This window comes from Gymnodraco acuticeps, unplaced genomic scaffold (genome assembly GCF_902827175.1).
Source record: "Gymnodraco acuticeps unplaced genomic scaffold, fGymAcu1.1, whole genome shotgun sequence".
Taxonomy (NCBI): Eukaryota; Metazoa; Chordata; class Actinopteri; order Perciformes; family Bathydraconidae; genus Gymnodraco; species Gymnodraco acuticeps.
In genome coordinates, this window is record NW_022989883.1 from 348,923 (window position 1) to 362,500 (window position 13,578).

The 13,578-nt window shown below is 40.6% G+C and overlaps 1 protein-coding gene across 2 annotated transcripts in view; it reads right to left on the reverse strand.

The window, feature by feature from the left end:
- Positions 1 to 8,389: 8,389 nt before the first annotated feature.
- Positions 8,390 to 13,578, reverse strand: part of top3a (DNA topoisomerase III alpha) — an 18,122-nt gene continuing 12,933 nt past the window's right edge. Inside the window, exons 18-20 of one of the 2 annotated variants that reach the window (XM_034199225.1) lie at positions 11,136 to 11,266; positions 10,420 to 10,986; positions 8,390 to 9,188 (exon numbers count right to left, since the gene is read on the reverse strand). In XM_034199225.1, coding sequence (XP_034055116.1) covers positions 8,980 to 9,188; positions 10,420 to 10,986; positions 11,136 to 11,266 — 907 coding nt within the window. In that variant the 3' untranslated portion in view covers positions 8,390 to 8,979. Of the gene's footprint in view, positions 9,189 to 10,419; positions 10,990 to 11,135; positions 11,267 to 13,578 lie in introns of both variants that reach the window. The other variant, XM_034199217.1, reaches the window with a different exon arrangement.

Consider the following 13,578-nt stretch of genomic DNA (forward strand, 5'->3'; position numbering starts at 1 on the left):
TTATACAGTCTATGGTAGGAACGTAGGAACCGAGCCCCCAATGCGCGTTCCCGAGACGGCGTGACCGCGTACGCAAATTGGGGCAGAGTGCAGAGGAGGGTGAAGGGGGGTTGGGGTTGGGGTCAAAACCACAAGGTTAATAAACTTAGTGGATGGAGTGGAAAAACACAATGAGGGATTTCACAAACATTTTATTTTTAAAAACATAGAAATTCATTTATTTTAGGAGGAATTCTGACTCAGTGAACACATAGTAGACTTATATATATTTAAGATAAGATAATATGAATCTTTATTGATCCCCGTAGGAAATGCAGGTGTCATAGCAACAACAGAATAAGACAGAAACACAAATAGTATAAGAATACAACAACTAAAAAGTAGTAAAAGTTGCTCAACATCCAGTGTTTTGCACCATGGGAAACATGTCCTAATTATTCCAGTAGGAGGAATTGTAACACAGTGAACTAATCTTTTTTATTTATTTCAGCACATAACTTGCATTTTTACAGTTTTTTCACTTAACTTTTTAAGAATTTTTTATAGAAATAATTGTTTAAATGCAGCAAATCAGATGTGTAGCCAAATACCATTATCACAAATGTATTAAAAGGTAATAAAAGACAACAAATCAAAGCCCACTAATTAACATACCATTGGGATTATTATGTGCGGGAGGCGTGTGGTGCAGTGAGTTGTGTGTTGGTGTTCGGATCAGGGGGTCACAGGTTCAAACCCCACTGCAGTCAGCATGTCGTTGTGTCCCTGGGCAAGACACTTCACCCCAAATTGCTCCTGTGGGCACAGTATTGAGTATGTAAGTCGCTTTGGATAAAAGCTTCTAACAAGTGACATGTAATGTAATGTGCCCTAGCAGGGAGCATTTAGCATACAACAAATAAAATATTCAGCCCAAAGTTTCCCATAAATCGACAAATTATACACATTTTCTATGGAATCAAGAGCAACGAGTCAGTTGACGGCAGATGTTGTTGGTAATGCATGAAGCCAGGCTAGCTGTTTCCAGTCTTTATGCTAAGCTAGGCTAACACTCTGTTGACTATAGCCTTAACTTGTCACCAGAAAACACATTTTTATTCCTCACACTGTCAAACTATTCTGTTAAGATAATTCCAAACAGTTCATGTCAATGAAATCACGACCTAAAACTTGATATAAAAGCTTTCTGCTCTCTCACATGTAACGCTAAAGGTTTTGCACAGAACACACTGAACTCCAGCCTCACCGTCGAACAGAGCGTTATGTGCTTATGTATTTTTATGTAACAGTAGTAAAGGCAGGAAAGATCAGAATCTGCAATGGAGATGAAAGCCTCGCTTCACTCGCTGCTGGAAATGTTCACCCTCCAGCCGTGTTTGATCCAAATATGGAACAAAAACATCTTAATTTCACATCCTGAATGCTAAGCAACACCTCTGCAGAGAGCGCGGCTGTAAATAAGACTGAGAACAAACACTGATCCGGATCTCAGCAATAATTAAGACATTAATGATCATTTATGATTATTATATTTAATACTGTACACACACACACACACACACACACACACACACACACACACACACACACACACACACACACACACACACACACACACACACAACTCTTATCCAACTTCATACCTGAACGAGTGAGGACCGGGCATAAAGTGACTGCTATGGAAAAAAGGCCCAGAGCCAATATTTCCTATTATCTTTCAAAGGGGCTAGTGTGTATCAGATTACAGTAAAACTCTCTGTAACTCACACACACACATACATATACACACACACACACACACACACACACACACACACACACACACACACACACACACACATACACACACATGCACACCACACACATGCACACACACAGTCCACGGACACTGTGCACCTGGATCATTGCATCGCTTACGGCATTGGGTGTCATGGCAACTGTTTCTATAACTACCACGGAAAAGCTGGATGATGATGATTATGAAGATGATGATGATGAGACAGCGGGAAATGTTCAAGGCTGAAGAGTAATCCACCTCTACTGACCCAACTGTGACCTTTAACCTCTTAATACCCAGATTATGTCATCAGCACAACCAAAAAATTCCCATAATAATCAATCATTATTTGTATGGTTAACAGCATCTGTGGTATTAAGTACAGTAATCCTTTTTGTTGTGTTTTATGGAAGCATGTAGGTGTCTACATCTGTTCACTAGAGTGGTGACTAATAATTGTTCTGATAATTAAGGAATCTTTCAATTATTTTCTCAATAATTTGATAATCGTTTGGTGAATAAAAGATCAGAAAAAACGGAAAAATATCACATGCTTCAACAGCTGAAGTTGACTTTTATTTAATATCTTTGCAACAGTAATCAGTGTATTCAGTGTCTCGTTATCACACAATACTGGAATATTATATCAGATATGTTAGTTAGAAATGTTTTTTATGTTATGATTAATGGGTTATCAAACAGATAACATTTGCTGACAATTGACTCAGTTTATAATATTATCATCATGCTTCATCTCTCCTGATGTAACCATCCAAGTAAACCCTGATGACCTCACCATGACATCATCTGGGTTATTTCTGGTACTTTCAACACGCTCCCATCAGAGGTTCAATATTCTAATGTTGTTTTTGGGCCGAGTAGTACTCTTCATGACGGGTGAACTGGATAAAGTGGTGCAGGAATGAGTCCTAAAACCGGAAAATAAGTTAGCATTCACCATTTTTGGTTTTGTCGTCTTGAAGTCAATCATTTTGGTTGGATTCCTGAAATAAGATCTGTGGATAAAACAAGCTTACGAGATTTTCATATTTTGTTCTACGACATAAAATAAGTCAATAAATACCCCACTGGTGACTGTCTAAGGCTTTTGTGTCTTAAAAACGGCAGGTGTTACCAACAAGTGACTAAAGTAGACTATACTAGTACTAATACTACTACAGCTACTACTACTACTACTACTACTACCACTACTACTACTACTACTACTACTAACTATTACTACTACTACAGCTGCTACTACTACTACTAATTAATACTACTAACTACTACAGCTGCTACTACTACTACAACTACTACTACAGCTAATATTACTACTACAGCAACTACTACTATACTACTAACTACTACAGCTGCTACTACTACTACAGCTGCTGCTACTACTACTACTACTACTACTATACTACTAACTACTACAGCTGCTACTACTACTACAGCTGCTACTACTACTACAACTACTACTACAGCTACTACTACTACAGCAACTACTACAGCTACTACTACTACTACAGCTGCTGCTACTACTACAACTACTACTACTACTACTACTACTACTACAGCTGCTGCTACTACAGCTACTACTAGTTGTACTAGGGATGCTATGGTTCAGTGCGTTAGTCATCACGCCGAACATTATCCCCCTCTAATTTAGCGGTATGAAGTCATGTGACCGTGATTAAGTTCCTTTATACGTTAGCTTTTTATTTCTGGCGACTGCGTTTACGCTTCAGAGTCACAAAGTGTTGTTTGTATGTGTAGATTATCCTGATGAACAACACATAGTATCATGAGCATGTGTTCACCACATGTCTTATTTTCTCAAATTTCACAAAAGCCAATGGGATTTTTCCATTGGCTTTTTGTTGAGGGAGCCCTTGCTATGCTTAGGTCCTAATCTGTCTAAAATCAGAAAAATGTGTGGACTGGCCCTTTAAGTTTTTGCTATCATGCACAATATTCTTGTTAAAAGAGTTAAAAGGTATTTACTGGAGAGTTTAGTTATGTTATTGCTCACTTAGTACTTTAATATCCTTAGATATGTCTTAATCTTTCTCTGTGTTTTTTAATTCTTTTTTTACTTTTATGTATGTATGTATGTATGTATGTATGTATGTATGTATGTATGTATGTATGTATGTATGTATGTATGTATGTATGTATGTACGTACGACACCTAGTCAAATTCCTCGTACGTGTCAAACTACCTGGTAATAAGCCTGTTTCTGATTCTGAAAGGAACTGATGTGAGGGTGCACAGTAATCCTGCAGGATCTCACTGAGCTATATGGCTTCACAGCGCATAGGGTATCACTTTAAAACTGCAACACAGGAGGAAATCAGCGCTTTATGTTTCCCGTTAGGAGGAGAGGTTATAGCAGCAATTCTTCGAAAAATCACATGACCGCTTATCTGCCCGGATACTACGGCGTGGATGTGATCCCGGAGCAGAAACACCCGGCAGCAGGACGCAGATCTCTCCCTCCCACAGGCTCTGACTCACGCATGACTCACCAGACGTGACGGTAAAATCACCGCCGCTTCTCTGGAATAATAACAACAGAGAGGGGGGGGAACAGCAGAGAGGGGTCATTTACTGCCTCATACCGGGAATACATGCGTTTCCTTTGTACCTTAACCCTGGAGGGATTTCACTTTCAATATGTGTTACAGAGGCAGGACTTTTGGGAACATAATTAAAAGTACATTCTACAGTAAAACACAAAAGCAAACTTTGCCTGACATGTATGATCAAGGGAAATATTTAACAGTTTATGCAACAGACTTATTAACATTCAACATTTGGAACCAGTTACACCCACACAGTGTGCATGCATGCAGGAAAACACCAGGGACAGTAGTGGAAAGTTTCTGAGGTGTTCCGGATTTATGATACTTTCCACTGCTACTCCATTACCTTTATAGTTGTATACTGGTTTTAAATAGCATTTTTTATTGTGTTTCCGTGTCACTATTTCTTAATGTCTTTCATGTTTGTGAAGCACATTGAATTGCCTTGTGTTGAAAGGTGCCATATAAAAAAACGTGCATTGCCTTATTTGACAGCTGTAGTTAACAAAATACTTAAAAACAGTTAACGAATAATAAACACCATAAAAAAAAGAATAAAACTATCCGAGTAAAAAAGTAATGTTGAAAGATAAAGAAGAATACATAAATGTGACCAAAAATGTGAAACAAATGTATAAGCAATTATACTTAAAGGTAGGGTAGGTAAGAATCATAGGTAAGAATCAGTAAGAATGGAGAAACCAGCTCGAGTCAGTGTTGCCAACTCCATAGTAAGGAAAGTAGCTATTGGCTGTCCGGAAAGTCGCTAAATTACGTCATCGCCTAATTTACATATCATGTAATGGCGGCTGTAGGAGAGAGCATGGTAGAGGGGAGTACAAAAAACGTTCCCAACCCTTCAAGGATCAAATTCTGGACTTCTCCAGGAAAGCATCATGATGTTTAGCTTGTCACAGAGATGTTTAGCTGGTCACAGAGAGGCACACACACAGTGGACGAGGTGATTGAGTGACTGAGGCTGTGTGAGTCAAAGCAAAGCAAAGGCAGTTATTTATTATAGTGTGAAAGTGAGTGAAGAAACATTTACATTTAAATCCCGCTCAAAACCAGGACGGCTTGGCAGTTGGCGCATGCGCAATTCATTTGCAGTCTCGACGCGGGGGAGTGTGGTTGTCTCCTCTCTGCTCTGACTGCAGAGCAGCTCTGCTGCGGCCAGGCAACTGTCAGTCTGAGCGCCTGTGAGTACTATGGGAGGGCAGCACCCGCGGCTCGTTAACTGTAGAACAATACGTGAGTCTCCAAACACCAGAAAAGTCGCTAATAACACCATTATAAATCGTTAGATTAGTCGTTAGTCGCTTTTGACACAAATAAGTAGCCGGAGGGTTTGGAAAGCCGCCAAATTTAACGAGAAACCCGCCAAGTTGGCAACACTGGCTCGAGTGCGCTAGAATTTGAAAATACACAATCGGAAAAAATCTGCCCCTTCCTTCAGACTTCCTTACAGAGCCCCTCCTCCAACACACACGAACGCACATGACCAATGAGGGCACGAGATAAGTTTGTGCACGAGATGGAAGGCTGACAGGCAGGTAGGCCATCCAGTTATTTTAGCCGGGCCGGCTCAGATGATTGGTCGTGCTTTTTACAGCACTACGGCTTCCACAGATGACATTTTGCCTGTCAGCCTTCCATCTGTGCACAAATTTATCTCGTGCCCTCATTGGTCATGTGCGCGTTCGTGTGTGTTGGGGGAGGGGCTCTGTAACAAGCCCCCAGGAAGTGCGCCGGACTCAGATGGAAATATTCGTGGTGGCCAAACGGCGGTACTGCACATCCGTTTGGTTGCCAGGCCCGGAAACACTTTTTCCAATTGACTTACATGGGGAAAGAGTGGTCTGTAAATCGTTGGATACTTTTTTAAAAACTAAATAAACCACCCAGTATGAACACTTGTATAGCCCTTATTAAAAACATTGGTTCCTCAAGTTGTAAAAATGTGCTAATAACGTTATTCTGAGAGTTATTTACCTCTGCATTATGAACGCGCATCTAACCCACGGGACCGCGCCGCCCGGCACGTTCAAGTTACGTGTTCAGCACTACATGCGTTTATCTTTACCCATGGATGCACAATAACAACGGACCCATATCGCCTTACTGCCATCCCACGGAGCTGTAATAATGGATATATTGCACATGTTTGCTGTAATTCATCATTTGTAAAATAGTATACTACATGGGCTGTATGATTAAATCTTGTACCGTAAATGTTGTATTAAATACAGTTAATATTACCGACGTTAGATTAACGTCCCTGTAGCTCCTTATTGCACTAAGAAGCTTATTGCACTGTGTGTGTATATATATACAGTGCAATAATTATTTCATGCTAAATGAAGCTCTGTTGGATATCACTAGATCCTGTTACAACGTAATATAAGTACATAACGATTGATGTGTACATTAGCATCATTACTAGCTAGCTGCTAACTGCCGCCTCGTTAATATCAAATCCATGATAACAACAACCATTACCATGCTGTCATGAACGCGCGGTGGTGTTACGTGTACGCAAATTGACATGCTTGATATGAACGAGCATTTTGGTTAAAGTTGCGCATGCGCTATGAGCGCACATACGGGTACTTCTCAGGCATGCCGGGTAATCTGTGATTGATTGATTGATTGAAAAGTTTATTAACAGCTTGTATATTGGGTACAGTACAGTACAGCTCAAAACATACAATTGTTAAGGGGATGCAGACCAGAGAAAGACTTTCGTCTTGTTTACATCAGGGTCCCCCATTTCCAATTCATCATACCCACCTGTGACGTTTCACTCTCTCAAAAGTTGGGCCATTTTATCATCATGCGCTAATGAACAACTCTCATAGGAATGAATGAGGCCCCGCCTCCCACGCTGTATCCACTTCTTATTATACATCCATGCTCTGTAAGGAAGTGGCAGATTTTTTCCGGCTGTGTATTTTCAAATTCTAGAGCACTCGAGCTGGTTTCTTCAAAATGACCTACCCCACCTTTAAGAGCATTCCATGGGATATAACAAAAAGTGTTTCTGAAGTGAATTACCTACCCTACCTTTAATTCGGTTTTAGTGTGTCATTATTTATATATTTAAAAACTTTTTTTGTTGCATGTAAATCACTGTTAGGGTTCACACCTATGGTTCACACCATGCCATGATTGAAGTTAATGATAGGACATATAAATATATATATATATTTTTTTCCTTTTCCCTTAATTTGCATGTTATTAATTATCATTTATAATATAATATATTGTATTAATTATAATTATAGGCATTTTCCTCTGTTATGGGGCATTTGTTTCTGTGTTTATTTATAGACTATAAGTATCTCTAGATTTGTTTGCATATACATTCTTCTACTTTAAAAATATGTAATTAATAATTATCCCTTTTTTTATTTTCCCTATTGTTTTGCTTTGTTATAGTATTGACATAACTTGTACAAGGGTACTTCTAGGGTGACTGTGGCTGTGAGGGAGTGCAGTCGTCTTTCGACCAGAAGGTTGTGGGTTCGATCCCAGCCCATGCAGTCAACATGTCGATGTATCCTTGGGCAAGATACTTAACCCTGAGTTGCTCCTGATGGCACGATGTGTGAATGTTAGTTCCTAGAGTAAGGAACACTGCTGGGTGAATGACATGTAGTATGTAAAGCACTTTGAGGGGTCTTAAAGACTGGATAAAGCGCTATATAAGTACAGTACATTCTAGTAATACTTTTGCAAGTATTTCTAAAGTGCTGTAGTACCACCAATATGTAGTCAAAGGACTTCAGTACTTATGTTACCATTGGAGTGGAAGAAGAGAGGAACCATGAACGCGTTTTGCAGAATCTGAAACTCTTTTATCAGTTATGTCATGTGTTGTGTTTATTATGTTCAGTAGCAAGAAACACATTTCGGTTTCATTTCTAAAATGTAGCTGGATCAAAGTTGAAGACTCAAAATAAAACCAGTGGAACAAAGGAAAAACCAAACCAGAGCCTTGACAGGAAAGATAGAAAATAACCAAGGAAGGATTTAGTATATTTATTAGCATTCATCAATATTAAAATAAAACCTTTGGTACTGACGATGCCTCAGAGCTACAGAGTCTTTTGCACTCATTATATTTCCAAAATAAAAACATATTCTGCTGTTCTTCCACCTTGAAGAATCAACACATTTTAAACTGCTGTAAGAGACAATGATCAAAAGTAAACATATTAATACCACCGTTAATTATTAAGAAACTGTGTGCAAATTCTTAAAAACACACGTATACAGGAGTCAGAATTCCCTTCGTGAAACTCATCAGGACTGTGAATACATTTAAAACAAAAGACGATGTATTCATTTTGAGTCAGATGAGCACATTTCAAACTAACTCTCGAGGGACATTCAGGAAACTGAGCACCAGCAGGCTTTAGAAAACGTCTAAACGTACTCCTCTTTTCGTCTGGTAGAGTTCAAACAGAGTTCAAAACGTGGAGCATGGATCTGAAAAATGCTGGACCATTTGGAGTCGCTTTTTGGGGGAAACCACAGAAGAAGAAGAAGAAGAAGAGCTCCGTGTCCATTAAAGAGGTGCTTGTTGTTGCACAAAGTGTCTCTCTGCAGGGGGGTCACCGCTGGGGACAGGTGGTGCGGGTGTGTCCCGGCATGTGGCAGATCCCACAGGTTCGGGGTTTCTTCGCAGCTGGAGGTTTTGTAGCATCTTTAGCTGAGGTCTTCCTCTCTTTCCTCCCTCCGTCTCCCCCAACATCATCATCACCATCACCACCACCTCCTCCTCCTCCTCCTCCTCCTTCTCCTCCTCCTCCTCCGAACGACACTGTCACAGAGGTGAAACACAACGTCACATTTCTCTACTCAAGTGGACGCCTCAAGGTCTCAGTGTTTGTGAGTCGTGAAAGCTTTTTCTTTATTGTTGAACTCTCTCTCTCTCTCTCTCATTAATACAGTCTGACATTTACACTGAACAAAAATATAAATGCAACACATTTTCTATATACACAAAATATATTTGAGAGAAATGGTTATTTTGTGTATATAGAAAATGTTTTAGATCTTTGAGTTCATCGCATGAAAAATGGGAGCAAAAACAAAAGTGTTGCGTTTATATTTTTGTTCAGTGTAACTGTGAGAAATGAAACGAAATGCACTTACCGTCTGTAACGTTTCATATGGAAGAGAGAGAAAGAGAAAGTATACTGAAGTAAATGGTGAAGTGTAATGATTTGAGAAGTGACCCAGACAGAAACCAAACATGTAATGATGGAAGTCCCCCGAGGTAAACTGTAATGTTGTGGTTTGAAATGCCACTATGTGTATTTATGCAACAAAGCTGTGTCTGTGATCTATATTTAACACACTCAGAATTAGTAGTTAACAATCTAGCTGAGCGATTTGGAGCGCACTTGCTCTATGGCGCCACTAAGTTCGCAAGATAATACTCTGCACTTCTTTAGAGCTTCATGTGCCACTGAGCATCTTCATAGTGACAAACAGAGCCCCGTCTTGAACCCTATATCCATTTCTCTTTATACAGCTATGGTCAGCATTCTGACAAGCGCAGAACACAAAGTACAGATGAGTCGGATCATAGTGTCTTGTTTCACTTCGAATCAAACTAAAAGCACAGGACTTACCGTCAGTAATGTATCATGTGTTTGAACAAATGAATGAGTGTTTATTTTCTTTAATATGAGTCTGCTTGTAATGCAAGAGAAAGTAAACAGTCAGGTGGAAAAGTCCCCGCTCTCTTTCGCGCGTGTGTGTGTGTGTGTGTGTATAGAATATAATATAATTCTTTATTGTCATTATATAGGTTATGAGATGAGTAGAGCCACTCCTTTCTTTTTAAGGTGCCATCAAAAATACAAAAACAAACAAGAGACGTACAACATTCTGGAGAAGACAACATACAAACAACAAGCATTCCTACTTCAATATGCAGATAAAGTGTGTGTGTGTGTGTGGGTGTGTGTGTGTGTGTGTGTGTGTGTGTGTGTGTGTGTGTGTGTGTGTGTGTGTGTGTGTGTGTGTGTGTGTGAGAGCCTCACCTGGTGGAGGTTCGTTCTCGTCCGCCCACAGGAAGAAGCTGCAGCTCTGCTCTCTGGGTTTCCCGCAGGTGTGGAACATGCGTCCTTTGTTGAGTCCGTCTTTCTGCACCGTGCGCTTCACCGCCTCCTCGTTACAGTTACACATCGTCTGTCCCCCCACTCCCCCGTCCTGCCCTCTGCCTCCCGTCTGTCCGTTTCTGAACCCCAGGGAGGGTCTTGGTGGCTGAGGAGGCTGCACTGGGACCCCCTGCTGGCCCGGCTCGTCCGCCCACAGGAAGAAGTTGCAGTTGCCGGCTGTGCACTTGTAGAACTGACGGCCTTGGTTGGGTCCGTCTTTGCGCACCGTCAGCTTCACGGCGTCCTGACCGCAGATACACACGATGGCGTCGCTAATTCCCGACGGGGGTCCGGGTTGCGGGGTCCAGGCGGGGACGGGGATACGAGGGGTTGAAACTGGGGCTCTGGGTGGGTCTGGTCTCGGGGGCCATGGAGCTGGAGGACGGGGATCATCTCCTCCTCCTCCTCTTCCTCTTCCTCCACCATTCCATCGTCGTCCTCCTCCTCGTCCTCCTCAAGGTTAGTTTATTTGTATAGCACATTTTAAGACACAGTGGCAATTCAAAGTGCTTCACATAGGCATTTAACACATAATAATTAAAAACAAAAACAAAACACACAAACAAAAACAGTATCTCCTCCTCTTCCTCCACCATTACCTTGTCCTCCTACTCTGAGGTACCTCAGGTCCAGCACCTCCCTGAGCATCTCGTCACACCCACCGATGCAGCCGACGAACTCTAAAGGCATCATGGGAGGGAGGCTGCCTCTGCGGAACTTGAACTGCAACCTGGAAAATGACACAAAGGAGACAAACATTAGAAATAATTGACTTCAGTGTGATGGAGCTGAGCAAAAAACGTTAAAAAACGAATGAACTGATTCAAACCCACCAGATATTACTGTAATGGTTTGTTAATATTGAGAAGAAATCCAGATGCTATCCAAATAAACCTCGGACAACTCCTGGTAGATTAAGCTAGACTACTTGAAACTACTAATACTTAACACTGATACTGGCTTGTCATGTATTCTGTATATTACGTACACTTGTATCATGGATAAATACCACACATAAATGAGAAAAAGCAAGTCCGACCTAAAGTCCCCTAGCAACAGCAGATGCACTATTTGGCTGAGCTGCCCCTCAAAAAAAGATTTTTGTAATAGATGCATTACTCTAAGTAATCAAATCTGATAGTGAGACCAAATTAAATCATCCTATCAACCAAACTTTTATCACTTTTTGATAGGCATGCCACCGCACCAGAGGTGTAAAGTAACTAAGTACATTTACTCAAGTACTGTACATAAAGGTAGGGTAGGTAAGAATGGAGAAACCAGCTCGAGTGCCCTAGAATTTGAAAGTACGCAGCCGAAAAAAATCTGCCTCTTCCTTCAGACTTCCTTACAGAGCCCCTCCTCCAACACACACGAACGCGCACATGACCAATGAGGGCACGAGATAAGTTTGTGCACAGATGGAAGGCTGACAGGCAGGTAGGCCATCCAGTTACTTTAGCCGGGCCGGCTCAGATGATTGGTCGTGCTTTTTACAGCGCCACGGCTTCCACAGATGATATTTTTTTATGTATTTATTGTCAAAGCATTTAATGTATTCATTGCTATCGGGATGTTAAGAGCATTCCATGGAATATATAAGTGTTTCTGAAGTGAATTACCTACCCCACCTTTAAGTACAATTTTGAGATACTTGTACTTAACTTGAGTCTTTCCAGTTTTTGCTACTTTGTACTTTTACTCCACTACATTGATTGATGTGAAATATAATCAAGTGTTAAATCAGACTTTAGTTCCACCTGGAGTAAATCCACCAGCTACCCTGCAGTATACAAAGTCATTCAAACTAGCTGCACCTTTACCAGCTTTGAGAACACTTTCATGATCAATCATTATAAAACACATCATATATATTATTCTGAAATGGACCAATCTGCACAACGACTACTTTTACCTTTGGTACTTTAAGTATATTTTGATGATAATACTTTTGAATGCAGGACTTTTACTTATATCAGAGTATTCCTACACTCTGGTACTTCTACTTTTACTTAGTTACGAGATCTGAGTACTTCTCTCACCTGCTCCACACAAAAAACTAACACTAAACCCGCCCCCATCACAACAAATAAATGTTTGACACAAAGTGAACTGGACAGCATTTAAATAAAGGTGCAAAAGACCCTGAATACATGTAAACAAACAGGGTGGAGTATTTTGTTAAATTCAATAGTTGAAATGTGTTTTGAATTGATTTGTGGTTTGATCATAATCCATCCCATTCAGGTACAGGCTGATGATGACACCCTAAATCGCCCTTTTTTGAGCAACAGCATATTTACACACACACACACTGAGTTCTCACTGTGCCTCAACAAGTGTTTGAAAGCTGCTTTTCAAAATGTGTGTGTGTACTTATACACACACCGGGTTGCCGTGGCGACCGTTGAGGCGGTTATCTAACACACTGATTAAAAAAAAAAGAACATCGATATTATTTATTTTTATTTAAGAGATAGAGCTGTAGTTCAACTTTGAGCTCTGTACCAGATCGGTTGCCATGGAAACATATGCTGGTGTGGAGCACTGCCCTATATTTGGACTGAGCCGAACACGTGCTCAGGGTGAACGCCCACTGGTGTAAACAAGAAAAACAAGACATTTTACAAGTTTCTTTTTGCACTGTGGAAGCCACGGAAGGAGAGTGTGTGTTGTTGTGTGTGAACAGGGAGCAGCACACACACACACACACACACACTTAATTAATGTTAATGTTGAATAGGATGTTACTGTGGGTGTGTGAGGTGTTAAGAGGAAGTTAAACAAAGTAATTATAACTGAATTATGCCTGCATCAGGTTATTATGACAACTAGGAGAAGACAAATGTGCTTTGAAGGAGCCATTTATTTGTATTGTTGGCATGTCAGTTTATTTTGTTTATATTTATCTTGCCATATTATTTTTTGAACACTTGGTGGCGGGTTTAAAAAGGGTCTAAGGGAAACGGGGAGAGGAAGAGCCGCACTCATTCATGAACTCACCACAACATTGGTATTGTACAGATCTTCAATAAACCACAA